The 21,900-nt window shown below is 38.1% G+C and overlaps 1 protein-coding gene across 4 annotated transcripts in view; it reads right to left on the bottom strand.

The window, feature by feature from the left end:
* celsr3 (cadherin, EGF LAG seven-pass G-type receptor 3) overlaps positions 1-21,900 on the bottom strand; it is a 218,832-nt gene that overhangs the window by 19,830 nt on the left and 177,102 nt on the right. For all 4 annotated transcript variants that reach the window (XM_062054455.1, XM_062054456.1, XM_062054454.1 and 1 more), the window contains 5 exons: positions 17,653-17,827; positions 12,504-12,616; positions 10,692-10,771; positions 5,966-6,092; positions 4,203-4,319 (listed from right to left, as the gene is read on the bottom strand). In XM_062054455.1, the coding sequence (XP_061910439.1) occupies positions 4,203-4,319; positions 5,966-6,092; positions 10,692-10,771; positions 12,504-12,616; positions 17,653-17,827 (612 nt within the window). The remainder of the gene's footprint in view (positions 1-4,202; positions 4,320-5,965; positions 6,093-10,691; positions 10,772-12,503; positions 12,617-17,652; positions 17,828-21,900) is intronic.

Genomic DNA, 21,900 nt, shown 5'->3' on the forward strand with positions numbered 1-21,900 from the left:
AAATGAACCGTGCATGAACATCACCTTGTTCAAACAACAAAACCAACACAGTGCATAAACTCACAACAAATTACACACCTGCAAATCAGTGTGACTTCTGCTGTTGTTGTATCCGTAATACGCCGATAGGGAGAAGTTTTTATTTACACGACGAGTCGGGTGTGTCTTGACCTCCGCCGAACCCCTGAGCCCGACTCACCAAACCCCTAGGGTTCGATCGAACCCAGGTTAAGAACCACTGGTCTGGGGTCTTTTTGTTGGTCTTTTTGTAGGGTTGGAGGTCAGAGCTTGACTGCTGATTACCATCTCTACTGCACTTTTTCACTTCCGATACAATATCAGCACCAATCACATATACCCGTATTTTTCGGAGTATAAGTCGTTCCGGAGTATAAGTCGCACCGGACGAAAATGCATAATAAAGAAGGAAAAAAACATATATAACTGGAGTATAAGTCGCATTTTTGGGGAAATTTATTTGATAAAACCCAACACCAAGAATAGACATTTGAAAGGCAATTTAAAGGCCTACTGAAATGAATTTTTTTTATTTAAACGGGGATAGCAGGTCCATTCTATGTGTCATGCTTGATCATTTCGCGATATTGCCCTATTTTTGCTGAAAGGATTTAGTAGAGAACGACGACGATAAAGTTCGCAACTTTTGGTCGCTGATAAAAAAAAGCCTTGCCTGTACCGGAAGTAGCGTGACGTAGTCAGTTGATCGCCTCCTCATATTTTCCTATTGTTTACACCAGCAGCGAGAGCGATTCGGACCGAGAAAGCGACGATTACCCCATTAATTTGAGCGGGGATGAAAGATTCGTGGATGAGGAACGTTAGAGTGACGGACTAGAATGCAGTGCAAGACATATCTTTTTTCGCTCTGACCGTAACTTAGGTACAAGCTGGCTCATTGGATTCCACACTCTCTCCTTTTTCTATTGTGGATCACGGATTTGTATTTCAAACCACCTCGGATACTATATCCTCTTGAAAATGAGAGTCCAGAACGCGAAATGGACATTCGCAGTGACTTTTATCTCCACGACAATACATCGACGAAACACTTTAGCTACGGAGCTAACGTGATAGCATCGTGCTTAACTGCATATAAAAACAAAATAAATAAATCCCTGACTGGAAGGATAGACAGAAGATCAACAATACTATTAAACCATGGACATGTAACTACACGGTTAATGCTTTCCAGCCTGGCGAAGCTTAACAATGCTGTTGCTAACGACGCCATTGAGGCTAACTTAGCAACCGGACATCACAGAGCTATGCTAAAAACATTAGCTATCCACCTATGCCAGCCAGCCCTCATCTGCTCATCAACACCCGTGCTCACCTGCGTTCCAGCGATCGACAATGCGACAAAGGACTTCACCCGATCACAGATGCGGTCGGCGAGACGGAGGAAGTTAAGGTGAGTTCGGCGGCTAACGCGTCTGCTATCCATCGCTGTCTTCCTGGTTGTGTTGCTGTAGTCCGCCGCTAATACACCGATCCCACCTACAACTTTCTTCTTTGCAGTCTCCATTGTTCATTAACCAAATTGCAAAAGATTCACCAACACAGATGTCCAGAATACTGTGGAATTATGAGATGAAAACAGAGCTATTTTGTATAGCCAGTGAAACTTCTGTTTCACTGGCTACGTCACGCGCATACGTCGTCATCCAAAGGCGTTTTCAACCGGACGTTTAGCGGGAAATTTAAAATTGCACTTTATAAGTTAACCCGGCCGTATTGGCATGTGTTGCAATGTTAAGATTTCATCATTGATATATAAATTATCAGACTGCGTGGTCGGTAGTAGTGGCTTTCAGTAGGCCTTTAAAATAAATAAAGAATAGTGAACAACAGGTTGAATAAGTGTACGTTACATGAGGCATAAATAACCAACTGAGAACGTGCCTGGTATGTTAACGTAACATATTATGGTAAGAGTCATTCAAATAACTATAACATATAGAACATGCTATACGTTTACCAAACAATCTGTCACTCCTAATCGCTAAATCCCATGAAATCTTATACGTCTAGTCTCTTACGTGAATGAGCTAAATATATTACTTAATATTTTACGGTAATGTGTTAATAATTTCACACATAAATCGCTCCTGAGTATAAGTCGCACCCCCGGGGGCCAAACTATGCAAAAAACTGCGATTTATAATCCGAAAAATACGGTAACTTTTTTCCTAACACTAGAAATGTGTACATGGAGGGTGACGTTATTTATCCTGACAAAGCAAAAATATCCCCCGTCAGTTATCATTGTCAACTCCCGAGGATAAAAAGCTTTGACAGCAGCAGTTAAAACAGGACACGACCTCAGCTTCCGATAAAGTATCAGACCGATGTACTCCTCGTTCATATTTGATGAGTCAGAAAGGTAAGAGATGATTTCTTATGTGCATAGTTTGACAGAGCAAGGGGGTTAAAACACGGTCCAGTTAGTACATCTAATAATAGCTGACGTTAAGTCCGACAGTGAGAGGTTGTTTTTTTTTTTAACGGAAATGGAGGTTAAAAGGGTGGATGAACTCCCGTCTTAACTAAGATGCTGCACCACTATGCACACACAATGTGAGATAGGCTGCACTGGGTGATACATTATTCTATTTGGGTCAGTACCCAATCCCTGGAGGCAGGAGGAGAATGAGAGGACAGGAGAAGATGGATGGGAGGATGGATGGCGGGAATGAGCTCACTGAGGTCAATGCAGCAGAAGATGTGGAGTATAAACTCACAAAATGATTTATAACTGTAAATAGTAACACCGGACACTTCATTAGGCACAAGTACTAGAGATGTCCGATAATATCGGACTGCCGGTATTATCGGCCGATAAATGCTTTAAAATGTGATATCGGAAATTATCGGTATCGGTTTCAAAAAGTAAAATTTATGACTTTTTAAAATGCCGCTGTACGGAGTGGTACACGGACATAGGGAAAAATACAGAGTAGGGACGATAAATGCGTTAAAATGTAATATCGGAAATTATCGGTAACGTTTTTTTTATTATCGGTATCGTTTTTTTAATTGTTTTTATTTTTTTTATTAAATCAAAATCAAAAACACAAGATACACTTACAATTAGTGCACCGACCCAAAAAACCTCCCTCCCCCATTCACACTCATTCACACAAAAGGGTTGTTTCTTTCTGTTATTAATATTCTGGTTCCTACATTATATATCAATATATATCAATACAGTCTGCAAGGGATACAGTCCGTAAGCACACATGATTGTGCGTGCTGCTGGTCCACCAATAGTACTAACCTTTAACAGTTAATTTTACTCATTTTAATTAATTACTAGTTTCTATGTAACTGTTTTTATATTGTTTTACTTTCTTTTTTATTCAAAAACATTTTTTAAATTTATTTATCTTATTTTATAAATTTTTTTAAAAAGTACCTTATCTTCACCATACCTGGTTGTCCAAATTAGGCATAATAATGTGTTAATTCCACGACTGCATATATCGGTTGATATCGGTATCGGTTGATATCGGTATCGGTAATTAAAGAGTTGGACAATATCGGAATATCGGATATCGGCAAAAAGACATTATCGGACATCCCTAGTACAGAGCGCCAATAAATCTTAAAGGCACTACCATACAGGTCACACTGAGGGTAGCCGTATAAACAACTTTAACACTGTTACAAATATGCGCCACACTGTGAACCCACACCAAACAAGAAGGACAAACACATTTCGGGAGAAAATCCGCACCGTAACACAACATAAACACAACAGAACAAATACCCAGAACCCCTTGCAGCACTAACTCTTGTGACTTTAATAATAAATATGGCAGTGCCATGTTGGCATTTTTTTTCCATAACTTGAGTTGATTTATTTTGGAAAACCTTGTTACATTGTTTAATGCATCCAGCGGGGCATCACAACAAAATTAGGCATAATAATGTGTTAATTCCACGACTGTATGTATCGGTATCAGTTGATATCGGAATCGGTAATTAAGAGCTGGACAATATCGGCAAAAAAGCCATTATCGAACATCTCAAACAATTACACAATCTAATGAGATCCGTTAGATTGTGCAAGATTTTATAAAATAATCTAGTTTTTCACAATACAGCAGCATGTTTTTATATTGTAGTAGTTAGCAGCGGTGTAGAAGAGCACTACGTCGTCCGCCCTATTGGTAACTCACCGTGTTCTGTGCGGGTCTTGGCGACTCTTCAAGACTCTTCTTACCCAAGCAGGCTACTCTCCAGGCCTCCTTCACCTCAGAGTTGAACACAGTGAAGACCAGCGACACCGACAGACCCTGGAAGACAAAAAGCAGTATGAGCGATTGTACCTGGGAGTACCACACTTACAGTACGGGCCGAAAGTTTGGACACACCTTCTCATTTCAATGCGTTTTCTTTATTTTCGTGACTATTTACATTGTAGATTGTCACTGAAGGCATCAAAACTATGACACCTGTGAAGTGAAAACCATTTCAGGTGACTACCTCTTGAAGCCCATCGAGAGAATGCCAAGAGTGTGCAAAGCAGTAAACAGAGCAAAAGGTGGCTATTTTGAAGAAACTAGAATATCAAGATCAAGATGCTTTATTATTGTCCATTCTTTAACATGTACAAGACACATAAGAACTGAAATTTCATTTTGGGCACAGTCCCACGAAGAGCAGACATACGTTACAGGGAGACAAGACGGGACCGCCAACGGATCAGCCACTTACGGCGCTCCTTAAAAAAGGTGGGAAAAAGGTAATATTGGGAAAGGGGGAGAAGAGTAAAAAATATCAGTCTGAGGCTGGACCCTCCAGACTGAGTCCAAGGGAAAAAACCTCATTTAGCATAGAACACATAAACATGTTACATATAATTACAACAACTCGCAACAGAGGGGGGGGGGGGGGGGGGGTGAGTTGGGACCCTGGCGGCCGGCCTGCTGCTATAAAGCGCTACTAGCCATCCATAACCCCGAAGAGGAATTAAGCAGTGGTGGTGAGGGGCGTTGGATGGGGGTGGGGAGTGTGTTTGTGTATATGCCCATTGTCTTTGGGTGAAGTCAAGTAATGTTCATGAGCCCAGAGTCGTTCTGCATGCAAATGCAAGCAAAGATCGATTCCCAGGTGTCGTTGAGGAGGGGAAGAGATGGGAGGTCAAAAGCGTCCATCTTTGAAATTCCTCAGGGGATGATAGGCCATTCGGGGGAGTCAAATCGTAGATAAGGATTTTTGTTTTTTCTCGAACAGGCATTACTAACGACTTGTCTGTTCTATTCGTCCATGCTGGCTCTCATGTCCAAACCTTCCTTTACAGCAAGCTTCTCCATGATGTGATCCATCTTGCGATTCAGTTCAGAAATCGCCACAGTCTGTGTTCCCACAGCCCTGCCCGATCCGTCCATTGCGACGAACAGCCTTTGGGCTCCTTGAGTGGCTGCCAACGTCTTACGAATTTTACGATACACCAGAGCAATGCCCAGCCCAATCAGCAGGTGCCCCGCGATCATGGTTCCAAATAGGTAGATGTCTTCCACGTCCTCGATGGAAAGGACTGAGAGGCACATGATTCTCCATTTGTCCCAGGAATCTCTCACGTACCCCGGAGCAATGGTTCCATCAGGGCAGCCAGGCTCCCCAGAACCTTTTTTCCTCGTCGAAAGGATTTTGTCAATAGAGTCGAGGGTCCAGCTAGTCAATTCCATGTCTGATGAATAGATTTGGAGGACAGCGCAAAGAAAGAGGCTTCCAAAAAAGTTTAGGCAAGACAAGACAAAAGAGAGCAAGCCAGGAAAAGACACCTTTTTTTGTTAAGTACATAACTCCACATGTGTTCATTCATAGTTGTGATGCCTTCAGTGACAATCTACATTGTAAATAGTCATGAAAATAAAGAAAACACATTGAATGAGAAGGTGTGTCCAAACGTTTGGCCTGTACTGTACTTTGTTCATACCTGCACTAGACAGAGGACGTCAAAGATGTAGTAGAAAGCCAGGATGCTGTTGTTCACGGCCATCAAGCCACAGAGCCAGGTGGAGGTGGCCATCATCAGCAGCAGGAAGGCGTTGCGAATGGTCGCGCTGCCATGGAAAATAGGGTACTTTGACTCACGTGATCAACATGTGATTTTCATACTTGTCAACCCTCCCGATTTTCCCGGGAGAGTCCCGAATTTCAGTGCCCCTCCCGAAAATATCCCGGGGCAACCATTCTCCCGAATTTCTCCCGATTTCCACCCGGACAACAATATTGCTACACCATCCTTCACTGGGCGCCGTTTCCGGCCGGACAATAATTACGGATACACCTCGAAGTCAAGCGCGGCAATCAGAACAGAAGACGAAGCAGAAGAAGAGACATTGGCGACGACGAGTAAGAAGAAGAAGTACGCTTGCAAGTTCCAAAATGATTGGAAAAAAGAATTTCAGTTCATCCAGGACAGCTCGAAGAGGAAAGGGGTATGCTGCCTGCAAATTTTGTAGATCAGACTTCTCCATTGAACACGGTGGCGGTCAGAGAAGCACAAGGCTGGTCACAGCCCAGTATTATGGGCCACCTTGCTAAATGGAGACCGGTAGGTATATATATATATATATATATATATATATATATATATATATATATATATATATATATATATATATATATATATATATATATTGAAATGTCCTTATTTTTGAAGGAAAAGCACTGTACTTTTCAATGAAGATAACTTTAAACTAGTCTTAACTTTAAAGAAATACACTCTATACATTGCTAATGTGGTAAATGACTATTCTAGCTGCAAATGTCTGGTTTTTGGTGAAATATCTACATAGGTGTATAGAGGCCCATTTCCAGCAACTATCACTCCAGTGTTCTAATGGTACAATGTGTTTGCTCATTGGCTCAGAAGGCTAATTGATGATTAGAAAACCCTTGTGCAATCATGTTCACACATCTGAAAACACTTTAGCTCGTTACAGAAGCTACAAAACTGACCTTCCTTTGAGCAGATTGAGTTTCTGGAGCATCACATTTGTGGGGTCAATTAAACGCTCAAAATGGCCAGAAAAAGAGAACTTTCATCTGAAACTCGACAGTCTATTCTTGTTCTTAGAAATTGAATATCTCCCTAATTCTGAGGTCTCAAGGTTGGCAAGTATGGTGATATTATGTCTGGCTAATTGAGCAATAGAAAGCAAATATTTCATCAAATTATCCAGCTTGATTAATAAATACATGCAATGTTGGACAATTTACTAGGGATGTCCGATAATATCGGCCAAAAATGCTTTAAAATGTAATATCGGAAATTATCGGTATCGGTTTAAAAAAGTAAAATTTATGACTTTTTAAAACGCCGCTGTGTACACGGACGTAGGGAGAAGTACAGAGCGCCAATAATCCTCAAAAGCACTTCCTTTGCGTGCCGGCCAAATCACATAATATCTACGGTTTTTTCACACACACAAGTGAATGCAAGCATACTTGATCAACAGCCATACAGGTCACACTGAGGGTGTCCGTATAAACAACTTTGACACTGTTACAAATATGCGCCACACTGTCAACCCACACCAAACAAGAATGACAAACACATTTCGGGAGAACATCCGCACCGTAACACAACATAAACACAACAGAACAAATACCTAGAACCCCTTGCAGCACTAACTCTTCCGGGACTCTACAATATACACCCCCCCGCTACCACCAAACCCCGCCCACCTCAAGTATAGTATTTCCCATAGTTGTAGTGGGTATGAGGATTATTTCAGGGAGAGCCTGTCCCAAATTCCAAGCTGCTGTTTTGAGGCATGTTCAAAAAAAGAATGCACTTTGTGACTTCAATAATAAATATGGCAGTGCCATGTTGGCATTTTTTTCCATAACTTGAGTTGATTTATTTTGGAAAACCTTGTTACATTGTTTAATGCATCCAGCGGGGCATCACAACAAAATTAGGCATAATAATGTGTTAATTCCATGACTGTATATATCGATATCGGTTGATATTGGAATCGGTAATTAAGAGTTGGACAATATCGGAATATCGGCAAAAAAGCCATTATTGGACATCTCTACAATTTACACATTAGTACAATCAGGGCGAATGGAAAATATTTTCTACACAGTGTTGTACCTCGGTTTTCATACGCGCCACTAGGGTTGTACGGTATACCGGTATTAGTACAGTACCGCCATACTAATGAATCATTTTTGGTACTACACCGCCTCTGAAAAGTACCCATGGCTAGCTAGTTAGCGGCTAACGTCCAGCCCCATTCTGCAGTGTTGTAGCTACTTCTGAATCACTAATCCTCGCCTCCATGGCGACAAATAAAGTATGTTTTTTACAAGTATCATTATCACTGCAGGACGAGGAATAGCTAAACATGCTTCACTACACACCATAGCTCACCAGCATCACAATGTAAAAAAAACATGGGTGGAGCTCCCATATGAAAAATGTTCTTGCAACACTGCATTGTTTGCTACCTTTGGCATGCTAAAAAGTAAGCGCCATTGTGGATCACACTGGAAGAAGCGCATGTATATTGTCCATAAAAGGTGGTGCAGATTGTAGTTGTGTGCTACATGTTCCACAACTTAGCAGAGTACCACAGTGCCATGAATGTGGAGGTAGATGACTGTCTCCATGGTGACAGCAGATAGTACACGCACAATTATCATTCAAACAGGGCACGTCTGGCTAGCTCACCATCAACACACCCACTAATAGTACGTCAAATCATGGCATAATAACTTCAATATAAAGACAACTTCAGATGCTTTTCTTTGTCTTACTTTGGCCAAAAATAGAACAAGTACATTCTGAAAATGTACACACTAAAAACATTTGAGGTGAGTTGAAAAACTCTGAGGAAAAAAATTGGTGCAGTTTCAAAAACACCACGAAGAACTCAGACTTTGTCTCAGTCTTTTTACAAAGCCATTAAACTTTTACGCACTTCCTGTTTAGCATTCTCACGTTGGCAGTTTATTAAAAATGTTTGGAGAAGCAACCGATTGTTTCTACAAACCGCCGCATCGGTGAAATCCGCAAACTGCCACAACACATTCATTTATCATCATTGAAATATTACAATTATAATTAAACATGGTGTCAGTTATCAAAACGACACCATAGCTTTGTGATGTGGCTTTTGTGAACAGAGCCTGCCGGGACTTAAGACCTCGTTTTAATTCTTCCACCATAGATAATTAATTCGGGCCTTGGCTTTGACACCTCGGCTTTACAGCATTTGGTATTTGGGATCTTAATAGATCAGAATAATTGTATCTTAGTTATCACAAAACTTTGTGTTGCCGTGAGTTCCCGGCGAGAAGACAAAAGCTGTCTTTGATCCTACCAAGAAGAAGGCTTGTAAAACTCCACTGTGTAGGATGGGAAGCAACATGAAGGTGTTCTGTTTTTTTGATGTATTGTAACCCACAGAAAAAGTTTGTCTTGACCCGAGAACTACAAAGCGGAGAGGAAGCAGGACCAGGCTCCCCTCCAGGCGACCTTTTCTTTGAACTGTTTTACGACCTTTTCTTTGAACTGTTTTGTAACGAAAGCGACGGCTGTTTACGACCCCCCAGCTGTTGCCATGAAATCAGGGAATGTCCGAATAAAAGAGGAGGCGTACAATCTTTCGTCAGAGCGTGTGACGACACTGTGCAAGGGTACAGTGTCAACGCGTTTCTCCTCATTGAGCCAAATTTGATTCTGTCTCTGTTTAATTCCGTGCTTCTTGTCTTGTTTAATAGATGTCATCAGTGTTTGAACCTGACAATGTGTCTTTTAATATCTCATACTCACTGCCATTTAAAAAGCACATAATGCCTTTAAAAATGATCACGATAAAAGTAATTATAGCAACTAGAGATGTCCGATAATATCGATAAATGCTTTAAAATGTAATATCGGAAATTATTGGTATCGTTTTTTTTTTTTGTTGTTGTTTTTTTTAAAAATTAAATCAACATAAAAAACACAAGATACACTTACAATTAGTGCACCAACCCAAAAAACCTCCCTCCCCCATTTACACTCATTCACACAAAAGGGTTGTTTCTTTCTGTTATTAATATTCTGGTTCCTACATTGTATATCAATATATATCAATACAGTCTGCAAGGGATACAGTCCGTAAGCACACATGATTGTGCGTGCTGCTGGTCCACTAATAGTACTAACCTTTAACAGTTAATTTTACTCATTCTCATTAATTACTAGTTTCTATGTAACTGTTTTTATATTGTTTTACTTTCTTTTTTATTCAAGAATTTTTTTTAAATGTATTTATTTTATTTTATTAATTTTTTTTTAAAGGACTTTATCTTCACCATACCTGGTTGTCCAAATTAGGCATAATAATGTGTTAATTCCACGACTGTACATATCGGTATCGGTTGATATCGGTATCGGTAATTAAGAGTTGGACAATATCGGAATATCGGCAAAAAAGCCATTATCGGACATCCCTAATAGCAACCATAGTGTTCATGTAGATTTCATGCTTCGGGGAATGTGTGTGAATGGGTAAATGTGATGTAAAATTGAAAGCGCTTTGGGTTGTAAACCAGGTATAAGAAAGCGCTGTAAAAATGCAGACCAGACCATTTACCAAATGTGGAAAATAGATAGTTGATTTGGTTTTAAAATAGAAGCTTTTTGGTGCTGTACTCACATGACAGGGAGTTTCTTGGTCTCCTTCTGAGAAGGGTTACAAGACATCTTGGCCACAATAATGAAAATACCTCCATTGACCTGGACAGACAGAAGAAAACACATTTTTTTCCAGGAGAACAATCAACATTTTTCTGCACACTAATAGAACTCACTCTAGTTTAATGATTCCTTTTTTTCCCCATACAAACCCTGTTTCCATATGAGTTGGGAAATTGTGTTGGATGTAAATATAAACGGAATACAAAGATTTGCAAATCCTTTTCAACCCATATTCAGTTGAATATGCTACAAAGACAACATATTTGATGTTCAAACTGATAAACATTTTTTTTTTTGCAAATAATCATTAACTTTAGAATTTGATGGCAGCAACACGTGACAAAGAAGTTGGGAAAGGTGGCAAAAAATACTGATAAAGTTGAGGAATGCTCATCAAACACTTATTTGGAACATCCCACAGGTGAGCAGGCTAATTGGGAACAGGTGGGTGCCATGATTGGGTATAAAAGTAGATTCCATGAAATGCTCAGTCATTCACGAACAAGGATGGGGCGAGGGTCACCACTTTGTCAACAAATGCGTGAGCAAATTGTTGAACAGTTTAAGAAAAAACCTTTCTCAACCAGCTATTGCAAGGAATTTAGGGATTTCACCATCTACGCTCCGTAATATCATCAAAGGGTTCAGAGAATCGAAATCACTGCACGTAAGCAGCTAAGCCTGTGACCTTCCATCCCTCAGGCTGTACTGCATCAACAAGCGACATCAGTGTGTAAAGGATATCACCACATGGGCTCAGGAACACTTCAGAAACCCACTGTCAGTAACTACAGTTGGTTGCTACATCTGTAAGTGCAAGTTAAAACTCTCCTAAGCAAGGCGAAAACCGTTTATCAACAACACCCAGAAACGCCGTCGGCTTCGCTGTGCCTGAGCTCATCTAAGATGGACTGATACAAAGTGGAAAAGTGTTCCGTGGTCTGACGAGTCCACATTTCAAATTGTTTTTGGAAACTGTGGACGTCGTGTCCTCCGGACCAAAGAGGAAAAGAACCATCCGAATTGTTATAGGCGCAAAGTTGAAAAGCCAGCATGTGTGATGGTATGGGGGTGTATTAGTGCCCAAGACATGGGTAACTTACACATCTGCGAAGGCGCCATTAATGCTGAAAGGTACATACAGGTTTTGGAGCAACATATGTTGCCATCCAAGCAACGTTACCATGGACGCCCCTGCTTATTTCAGCAAGACAATGCCAAGCCACGTGTTACATCAACGTGGCTTCATAGTAAAAGAGTGCGGGTACTAGACTGGCCTGCCTGTAGTCCAGACCTGTCTCCCATTGAAAATGTGCGAAGCCTAAAATAGCACAAGGGAGACCCCCGGACTGTTGAACAACTTAAGCTGTACATCAAGCAAGAATGGGAAAGAATTCCACCTGAGAAGCTTCAAAAATGTGTCTCCTCAGTTCCCAAACGTTTACTGAGTGTTGTTAAAAGGAAAGGCCATGTAACACAGTGGTGAACATGCCCTTTCCCAACTACTTTGGCACGTGTTGCAGCCATGAAATTCAAAGTTCATTATTATTTGCAAAAAAAAAAAAAAGTTTATGAGTTTGAACATCAAATATGTTGTCTTTGTAGTGCATTCAACTGAATATGGGTTGAAAAGGATTTGCAAATCATTGTATTCCGTTTATATTTACATCAAACACAATTTCCCAACTCATATGGAAACGGGGTTTGGTATTTTCAACATGTTACCCAGAAATGTTCATACAAAACATACAGTGCAGGGAGAAATGATTACCAGTATGACGATGCCGATGGGCCCGGCAAAGCTCCAAATAAGCTTGTCGTAGATGGAGATCCAACAGAAGTCTGGGTTACCATAACCTTCAGGGTCCAAGCCCACAGCCAGACCTTCCATGGAGAAAGACGCAAGCACAGTTATTATCATTTATCTACAAATAATAAACTCACTTTGACTGTTTTATTGTACCAAGCTTGTGTTTCTAAGATGTATGTGTAAGTAATTCAATAAAGGTCATGTTACTATGCAGTATGTATTGTCGGCATGTGAGGGAAATTGTTGTATACAGGAAATAATTAGGAGATAGAGAGAGAGGCCGACAGAAATGACTCGCTAATAGGATGTGTCCACGCCAAAAAAAAGATGTCGCCTTGTGTGTGTGTGCATTTCAGTGTACTATCTCATAGCTGAAATGGAAATTGGGCTCCGTGCAAATGCCACAAGCGCATCTTATCTGCCCAGACAGCTGGTGTAGGCGGGTGCACGTGCAGGACGTGGCTGTGCCGCGTCTGAAAGGTGTGAGCACATGTATTGACCCAGCAGCAGGGGCAGATTTTCTTTCTGCACGAGATATTTTAGATTTACCACAGCGTCGATCGCATAATTTAGGCGTCAGGTGTGTACCCAAACCCGTCTCATCTGATTTGATGTTCCTGTAAAGATCATGGCACTTGTCAATCAAATAGCCTACACTGCAAAAAGTCAGTGTTCAAAAACAAGAAAAAAAATTACAAAAATTAGGGGTATTTTATTTGAACTAAGCAAAATTATCTGCCAATAGAACAAGAAAATTTGGCTTGTCAAGACTTTCCAAAACAAGTAAAATTAAAGCTGCAAGCAGCGTTGGTCGGGCCCGCATATTTGGCAGGCGATAGTCCTAAGTGTCCAAAAACTTTTGTCTACTGTTAGTCCTAAGTGTCCCAATACTTTTGTTGACATCAGCGCAGTGGGACAGTGGTTCTATTAAGGCTCGTAAAATCACAGCAGCATTATCAGCGCAGCGGTTCTTTGAAGGCTCGTAAAATCAAAACCGTAGCACTTATCCAAACTCTTTGAGTATCCGTCAATCAGAAGGGTTCAATCTCTCTCCTGTAGTAGTTTGAAGCCGAAACGACAAACGCGCTCAGAGGAGATAATATTTGATGTTTGGTGACCGGTTTTAACAAAAATTTAGTTTTGAAGGAGGGATATGAAACTTCCTGTTGATTTTTGCTGAAGGGTGTCAATCTATGAAATGTAGGTCTAAGTGAGACCTACATAGAGGTTTTTGTTTCATGTCTCTAAGACGTTCCTACCGGAAGTTACAAGCAGTTTTGTCTGTGTTTTCCTCTGAGGAGCAGTTTTGTCTCTGTTTTATTCAAAAATTGCGCTAGAGTGCAATTTTGAGTTTTGGGGTTCGTTTTTTTTTATTAGATCGCAATTTCCACCAGTCCTGATGTGTGTGAAAAGTTTGGTGAGTTTTGAAGTATTTTAAGGGGGTCAAATTACAGGTCAAAGAGGCAAAAGTGACTGTTTTTAGTCATTTTTTGTCTTGAAGGGGAAATTGCCAACTTCCTGTTGGTTTTTGCCCAAGGATGTGAAATTATGAAATGTAGGTCTAAGTGAGACCTACATAGAAGTTTTTGTTTCATGTCTCTACGACCTTCCTAGTGGGAGTTACAGGCAGTTTGTTTTTGTTTTTTCCCTAGGGGGCACTAGAGCGCAATTTAGATTTTTGGGGTTAGGTTTTTTTACTAAAGTGTTTGGGGCACGTTTTTCTATGTGTGTGTAAAATTTGGTGAGTTTTGAAGTCTTGACAAGCCAAATTTTCTTGTTCTATTGGCAGATAATTCTGCTTAGTTCAAATAAAATACCCCTCATTTTTGTATAATTTGTTCTTGTTTTTGAACACTGACTTTTTGCAGTGTGGCCACTAAGGCCTTTAGAGGTGTTAATACTTGGCAAACTCAACACGCGGGCCGGATAAAACCTGTTCGTAGGTTTGACACCCCTGTACTAAGCAAACCTTGGGTGTGTCCAGTAAGAATATTGCCATCGGACACTAAAAAAGGAAGCATATTCAAGAAAGTACTGTGCCTAATGTCTATCCTATAAGTCAGGGGTGTCCAAACTTTTTCCACTGAGGGCCGCACACGGAAAAATTAAAGCCTGCGGGGGCCATTTTGATAGTTTTCATTTTCAAACCATAACAAAATATATGGATTTTGTTTGTTTTTTACCTTTAGGACTCCCGGGGACCATAAAGGGTCTAAGTAATTAAAATGTTAAAAACAAGTCAAATTATTTTTTTTTTAATTTATTTAACGCTTACAGTAAATCTCTACAGCAGGGGTCACCAACCTTTTTGAAAGCAAGAGCTACTTCTTGGGTACTGATTAATGCGAAGGGCTACCAGTTTGATACACACTTAAATAAATTGCCAGAAATAGCCAATTTGCTCAATTTACCTTTAACTCTATGTTATTATTAATATTTAATGATATTTACACTTAATTGAACGGTTTAAAAGAGGCGAAAACACGAAAAAAATTACAATTAAATTTTGAAACAGTTTATCTTCAAATTCGACTCTTTAAAATTCTAAATTCAACCGAAAAAAAGAAGAGAAAAACTTAAAAAAAGAATATATGGAACATCATTAGTCATTTTTCCTGATTAAGATTAATTTTAGAATTTTGATTACATGTTTTAAATAGGTTAAAATCCATACTACACTTTGGTACAATATATAACAAATTGGACCAAGCTATATTTCTAACAAAGACAAATCATTATTTCTTCTAGATTTTCCAGAACAAAAATGTTAAAATAAATTCAAAAGACTTTGTAATTAGATTTAAATTTGATTTTACAGATTTTCTAGATTTGCCGGAATAATTTTTTTGAATTTTATTCATTATAAGTTTGAAGAAATTTTTCACAAATATTCTTCGTTGAAAAAACAGAAGCTAAAATGAAGAATTAAATTAAAATGTATTTATTATTCTTTACAATAAAAAAAAATAATTTACTTGAACATTGATTTAAATTGTCAGGAAAGAAGAGGAAGGAATTTAAAAGGTAAAAAGGTATACGTGTTTAAAAATCCTAAAATCATTTTTAAGGTTGTATTTTTTCTCTAAAATTGTCTTTCTGAAAGTTATAAGAAGCAAAGTAAAAAAAAAAAGAAATTATTTAAACAAGTGAAGACCAAGTCTTTAAAATATTTTCTTGGATTTTCAAATTCTATTTTGAGTTTTGTCTCTCTTAGAATTAAAAATGTCGGGCAAAGCGAGACCAGCTTGCTAGTAAATAAATACAATTTAAAAAATAGAGGCAGCTCACTGGTAAGTGCTGCTATTTGAGCTATTTTTAGAACAGGCCAGCGGGCTACTCATCTGGTCCTTACGGGCTACCTGGTGCCCGCGGGCACCGCGTTGGTGACCCCTGCTCTACAGTATATCAACTTCAGGTTGATATAAAGTTTAAAAAAAACAAAAAGGTTTTATGCCTTTTCTGTCAAGACAACTTTGTTTTTTATAATAAAACTGAAATATGCAGTATTTCCCCCACTGCCCAAAACATTCAGAAAGCAATGTTTCATGTGAAGTAATTAGAGCCTTAAAAAGAACAATAATGCAAGACACCATTGATTTTAATTCATTATTATTTTTGAGTAATCACAGTGAAAAGATAAATAAAATCCCATTAAATATATTTGGGATCCAAAAGGAGCCCCACTCAGAAAGTGATACATTTTTTTAAATTTTTTTTTTTACTTACAACACTTAAGTTACGAGCTCAACTTCAGGGGCCGTACTTATCAAGCTTCTTAGAATTACTCCTAAGAAGTCTGCTAAGAGTTGACTTAAGAGTAAATAAATTCTTCGCTGAAAGCTGCACTTAAAAGTTACTTATCAAGCGTCTTACTCACACTTTCAGCGAAGTGTAGGACTGAATCTTAAGTGTCACACTCAGAGCTGAATTACGACATTACTATGTGCCGTAAACGGAATTTTAGGTCACGTCATTTCTGTGTCCATAGAAATGACCAATCACGGAAGGGAATCCGTTGTCTACGAATAAAGAAATATCTTGGAAATATTTAAGTGGACAATGGGAGTGTATATTTTGACAATAAACTACAAAATAATACAAAACAAACTAGTCCCCGCCGGCACTCACGCTACCGCTCCCTCTCTTCTATCGCCCACACACTCACTGACGTCACTCACCTCACGGCCACACACATACGCTACTGTCATAACGTTTTCTTTCCAATTCATTAATTAGGCAACTAATTTGAAACTGGTGTGGGTGGCTCTATATATACTAGCCCACTGCAGCCACATGCAGAAATCAACAAAGAATCGAAAAGTATTAAATCTGTGACAAAAATAATATCCACTCTGTCTAAACGATAGCGTTTGATCAGCTGCTCGTCATCAAAAAAACAACAACATTGTTCCGTTCCCTGAACGTTCGCCGCACGTCTCTCTCGCCTCAGTGCCATCCCCTGCTGGCAACTCCTAACCACTTAAGACACCTCTGAAGGTCTCTTAAATATCGTGGAGAGTAGGAGTGATTCTTAGACTTAAGAACGTTGATAAAAAGCTTTTATTCTTAAGTTTGAGAGTAGGACTAAATTTCGCAAATTCTCAGGACTTAAGTGTAAAATGGCACTCTAAGAAGCTTGATAAGTACGGCCCCAGATATATCTGTCCTTTTTACGTTTGAACTATTATTTTGTTTGTTTTATGCTCTTTTGTCAAATAAAATGTTGATGTTTTTGTACGGCAACCACACAATATTTTCCACATAAAACATTTTCAAGTGAAATATTTGAAATAATTGGAGCCTTTAATAGGTCAATAATTCTAATCTTATTAATCATTGTTTTTTGTATTTTTTTCAGCAATGGCAAAAAAAGAAAAAAGAAAGATAGACAAAAGAAAGAAAAAAAGCCTGCAAGGCAGCTTTGTGTCAACATTGCAACTTTTGTAGTTAGATTTCACCTCATTCCACTTTTTTTAATGTTTTTTTTTTAATTTTTGCAACAGCATTTCCAGAATGTGTGATGGGCCGGTAAACAATTAGCTGCGGGCCGCACTTTGGACACCCCTGCTATAAGTAATGTTTGCAACAACAACAAAAAGTGTGTGTATACCCGTAATGATAGCAGGCACGCCCCAGCCGATGGCGTAGTAGAACCTCATGGCTCCAAAGTTGATGTTCCGTTGCTCAGTCTGCATCCTGTAGATGTGAAGGCCCTCCACAAACATCCAAGCAAATGTGGACATGAAGAAGTAATGCAGCAAGATGGCCACCACCGTGCACAGGAACTAGAAGAGAGCGAAGAGACGAGTGACTCGGAGGAAGAATGGATGAAGGAAAGATAAATAAGCTTCTTCTAGCTTATTTGGGGGACACTTTCACTTACCAATATCTTTAAATGATATTCATTACCATTGAAATTGTTCTATGGTATTGTGAATAAACTTGAACTTGAACAGGGAAAAAAAAAAGAAAGGAGGTATAGAATCCGAGGCCAGACAGATGGCTCGAAGATAGGAAGATGACGGCGAAAGGCACCGAGAGTCCAAGCGAATGAGGAAGAAGGTAAGTATGACGCATATAATCTTCCTAATGGATTTATGCTGGCCACACATACACTTGTCTTTTTACAGTACAGCCCTGATGTGACAGGCAGGCATCAGTGATGTAATCACTAATATCACTAAATAAGCAGAAAATGCAGGAATTGTGCAAATGAATGTGTGCAATTATGACAATAATAAATTAGGGTTAAAAGGACTTAACTAGGACAAGTGTGAAAGTGAACGCGGATTCACAGAACTATGAAAACGATAACCTCATTACAGTACGTGTAGATCAGGGGTCACCAACCTTTTTGAAAGCAAGAGCTACTTCTTGGGTACTGATTAATGCGAAGGGCTACCAGTTTGATACACACTTCAATAAATTGCCAGAAATAGCCAATTTGCTCAATTTACTTTTATCTCTATGTTATTATTAATAATGAATGATATTTACACTTAATTGAACGGTTTAAAAGAGGACAAAACACGAAAAAAATGACAATTACATTTTGAAACATAGTTTATCTTCAATTTCGACTCTTTAAAATTCAAAATTCAACCGAAAAAAAGAAGAGAAAAACTAGCTAATTCGAATGTTTTTGAAAAAATTAAAAAAATAATTTATGGAACATCATTAGTAATTTTTCCTGATTAAGATTAATTTTAGAATTTTGATGACATGTTTTAAATAGGTTAAAATCCAATCTGCACTTTGTTAGAATATATAACAAATTGGACCAAGCTATATTTCTAACAAAGACAAATCATTATTTCTTCTAGATTTTCCAGAACAAAAATGTTAAAAGAAATTCAAAAGACTTTGAAATAAGATTTAATTTCATTCTACAGATTTTCTAGATCCGCCAAAATATTTTTTTTGAATTTTAATCATAATAAGTTTGAATAAATATTTCACAAATATTCTTCGTCGAAAAAACAGAAGCTAAAATGAAAAATTAAATTAAAATGTATTTATTATTCTTACAATAAAAAAAATAAAAAAACTTGAACACTGATTTAAATTGTCAGGAAAGAAGAGGAAGGAATTTAAAAGGTAAAAAGGTATATGTGTTTAAAAATCCTAAAATAATTTTTAAGGTTGTATTTTTTCTCTAAAATTGTCTTTCTGAAAGTTTTAAGAAGCAAAGTAAAAAAATTAATGAATTTATTTTAACAAAAGAAGACCAAGTCTTTAAAATATTTTCTTGGATTTTCAAATTCTATTTGAGTTTTGTCTTTCTAAGAATTAAAAATGTCCGGCAAAGCGAGACCAGCTTCCTAGTAAATAAATACAATTTAAAAAATAGAGGCAGTTCACTGGTAAGTGCTGCTATTTGAGCTATTTTTAGAACAGGCCAGCGGGCTACTCATCTGGTCCTAACGGGCTACCTGGTGCCCGCGGGCACCGCGTTGGTGACCCCTGGCGTAGAATACATAATATCATGATATTACAATGCAAAAACTGAAATCTAGGTAAGATTAAATATCTCAAATAAGGGTGGTATTTGCTTATTTTCTGTCTGATAAGATCATTCTTCTCACTAAGCAGATTTTACGTTAGAGTGTTTTACTTGTTTTAAGGGTTTTGGTCCTAAATGATCTCAGTAAGATATTACAGCTTGTTGCTGAGATTTGATGACCTATATTGAGTAAAACATGCTTGAAACTAGAATATCAACTGTTGCAAAGCTGTGTCATCAACACTCACAAGTATAAAACTACTTTTTTAAAGTAATAATTTCTTCTTTCAAGCATGAAAAAAAAATAAATCATGATGCCGAGCGCATATCATTATGTCAAGATAATGGCACGGGCGTTTACTTAATTTAAGAATATTTCTCAACATATTGAGCAAAAAGGTCTCTTTTTCAGTGGCCGCTCCCAGTCTGTGGAACGTTCTCCCTGACCACCTGAGGGCACCACATACTGTGGATGCTTTTAAAAAAGGCTTAAAAACCCTTCTTTTAAAAAAAAACTTTTTTTTTTTTTAGATATATCTATACTAGTTCTAGCTATTTGGCTGTTCTAGTTTTTATTTTTATTTATTTTTTATTATCTTTTGTAATGGATTGTCCGAAGCTTAAACAGCAACAAAAGTGAGTTTAGTACAAAAAGTTTATTTACCCTTAGTCAAAAGTGCAAGTCGGATTGAGCTGTCCCTGCAGACAAACAAAACGTCCTCCGGAGGACACACAAAAAAGCAAAATCTCTCTAGAGTCCTGGTCTCCTGGCCATTTTATCTGTTTCTTCGTGCGTCAATCTGTTTTCCTCGTGCGTCACGGTCTTGTGGTTTTCGACATGTTTGTTTTGCAACATCCTTGAATCCCTTAATCATACTTAGACAATCAAAACATTTTGTAGACAGGTTGGCACGACTTCATATTCAACTTTGTCCTCCATCTGGTCTATTCAATGGTATAGAATAGAAGAGAAATGAAATGAGCAGACATTCTTAATAGACACGAAATATAGTTCAAAGGTCAGAAATTCTACTACACTTTTTTTTTATTTTTTGTAATACACTGTAGCACTTTGAGTTTGTTTACTCAATGTAAAGTGCTTTTTACAAAAAAAAATCTATTATTATTATTATTATTAGAGTGTCCGCCCTGAGATGGGTAGGTTGTGAGTTCAAACCCCGGCCGAGTCATACCAAAGACTATAAAAATGGGACCCATTACCTCCCTGCTTGGCACTTAGCATCAAGGGTTGGAATTAGGTGTTAAATCATCAAAAATGATTCCCGGGCGCGGCCACCGCTGCTGCTCACTGCTTCCCTCCCCTCCCAGGGGGTGAACAAGGGGATGGGTCAAATGCAGAGGACAAATTTCACCACACCTAGTGTGTGTGTGTGTGACAATCCTTGGTAGTTTAACTTTAACTTTTTTTTTTCTACCAAGAAAAGTGCACTTGTTATTAGTGAGAATATACTTATTTTAAGGTATTTTTGGGTTAATTGAAGTTAGCTAATTTTTTTTGGAAAGTCTTGACAAGCCAAATTTTCTTGTTCTATTGGCAGATAATTTTGCTTAGTTCAAATAAAATACCCCTCATTTTTGTATTTTTTGTACTTGTTTTGGAACACTGACTTTTTGCAGTGTAACCCTTTATGGATTATACTACATTTCAATTGAAAAAAAATAGCAATACTTTACAGTAGATGAATACATAGTAGCTGTAGTACTGTTAGTATTTTATTAAATTTTTTTTTAAAAAATGGTGAATTTGAACATGAACTTATTTAATTTTTTTATATATATTCATGTATTAGCATTTTGTAATTATCGGTGTATTTATTCAAGCCTATTAGAATCCTTAAAATGTAACTCTGATAACAGAAATATAATTAAAACACTTTCCTTATTCCTAATTTACTGAAGGGTACATTAGACTATAGTAACTTTAGTATATTTATGATTACCGTATTTTTCGGAGTATAAGTCACTCCGGAGTATAAGTCGCACCGGCCAAAATGCATAATAAAGAAGGAAAAAAACATATATAAGTCGCTTTGGAGTATAAATCGCATTTTTTGGGGAAATTTATTTGATAAAACCCAACACCAAGAATAGACATTTGAAAGGCAATTTAAAATGTCTAAAGAATAGTGAACAACAGGCTGAATAAGTGTACGTTATATGAGGCATAAATAACCAACTGGTATGTTAACGTAACATATTATGGTAAGAGTCATTCAAATAACTATAACATATAGAACATGCTATACGTTTACCAAACAATCTGTCACTCCTAATCGCTGAATCCCATGAAATCTTATACGTCTAGTCTCTTACGTGAATGTGCTAAATAATATT

The sequence above is a fragment of the Entelurus aequoreus genome, linkage group LG07, assembly GCF_033978785.1.
Source record: "Entelurus aequoreus isolate RoL-2023_Sb linkage group LG07, RoL_Eaeq_v1.1, whole genome shotgun sequence".
Classification (NCBI taxonomy): Eukaryota; Metazoa; Chordata; class Actinopteri; order Syngnathiformes; family Syngnathidae; genus Entelurus; species Entelurus aequoreus.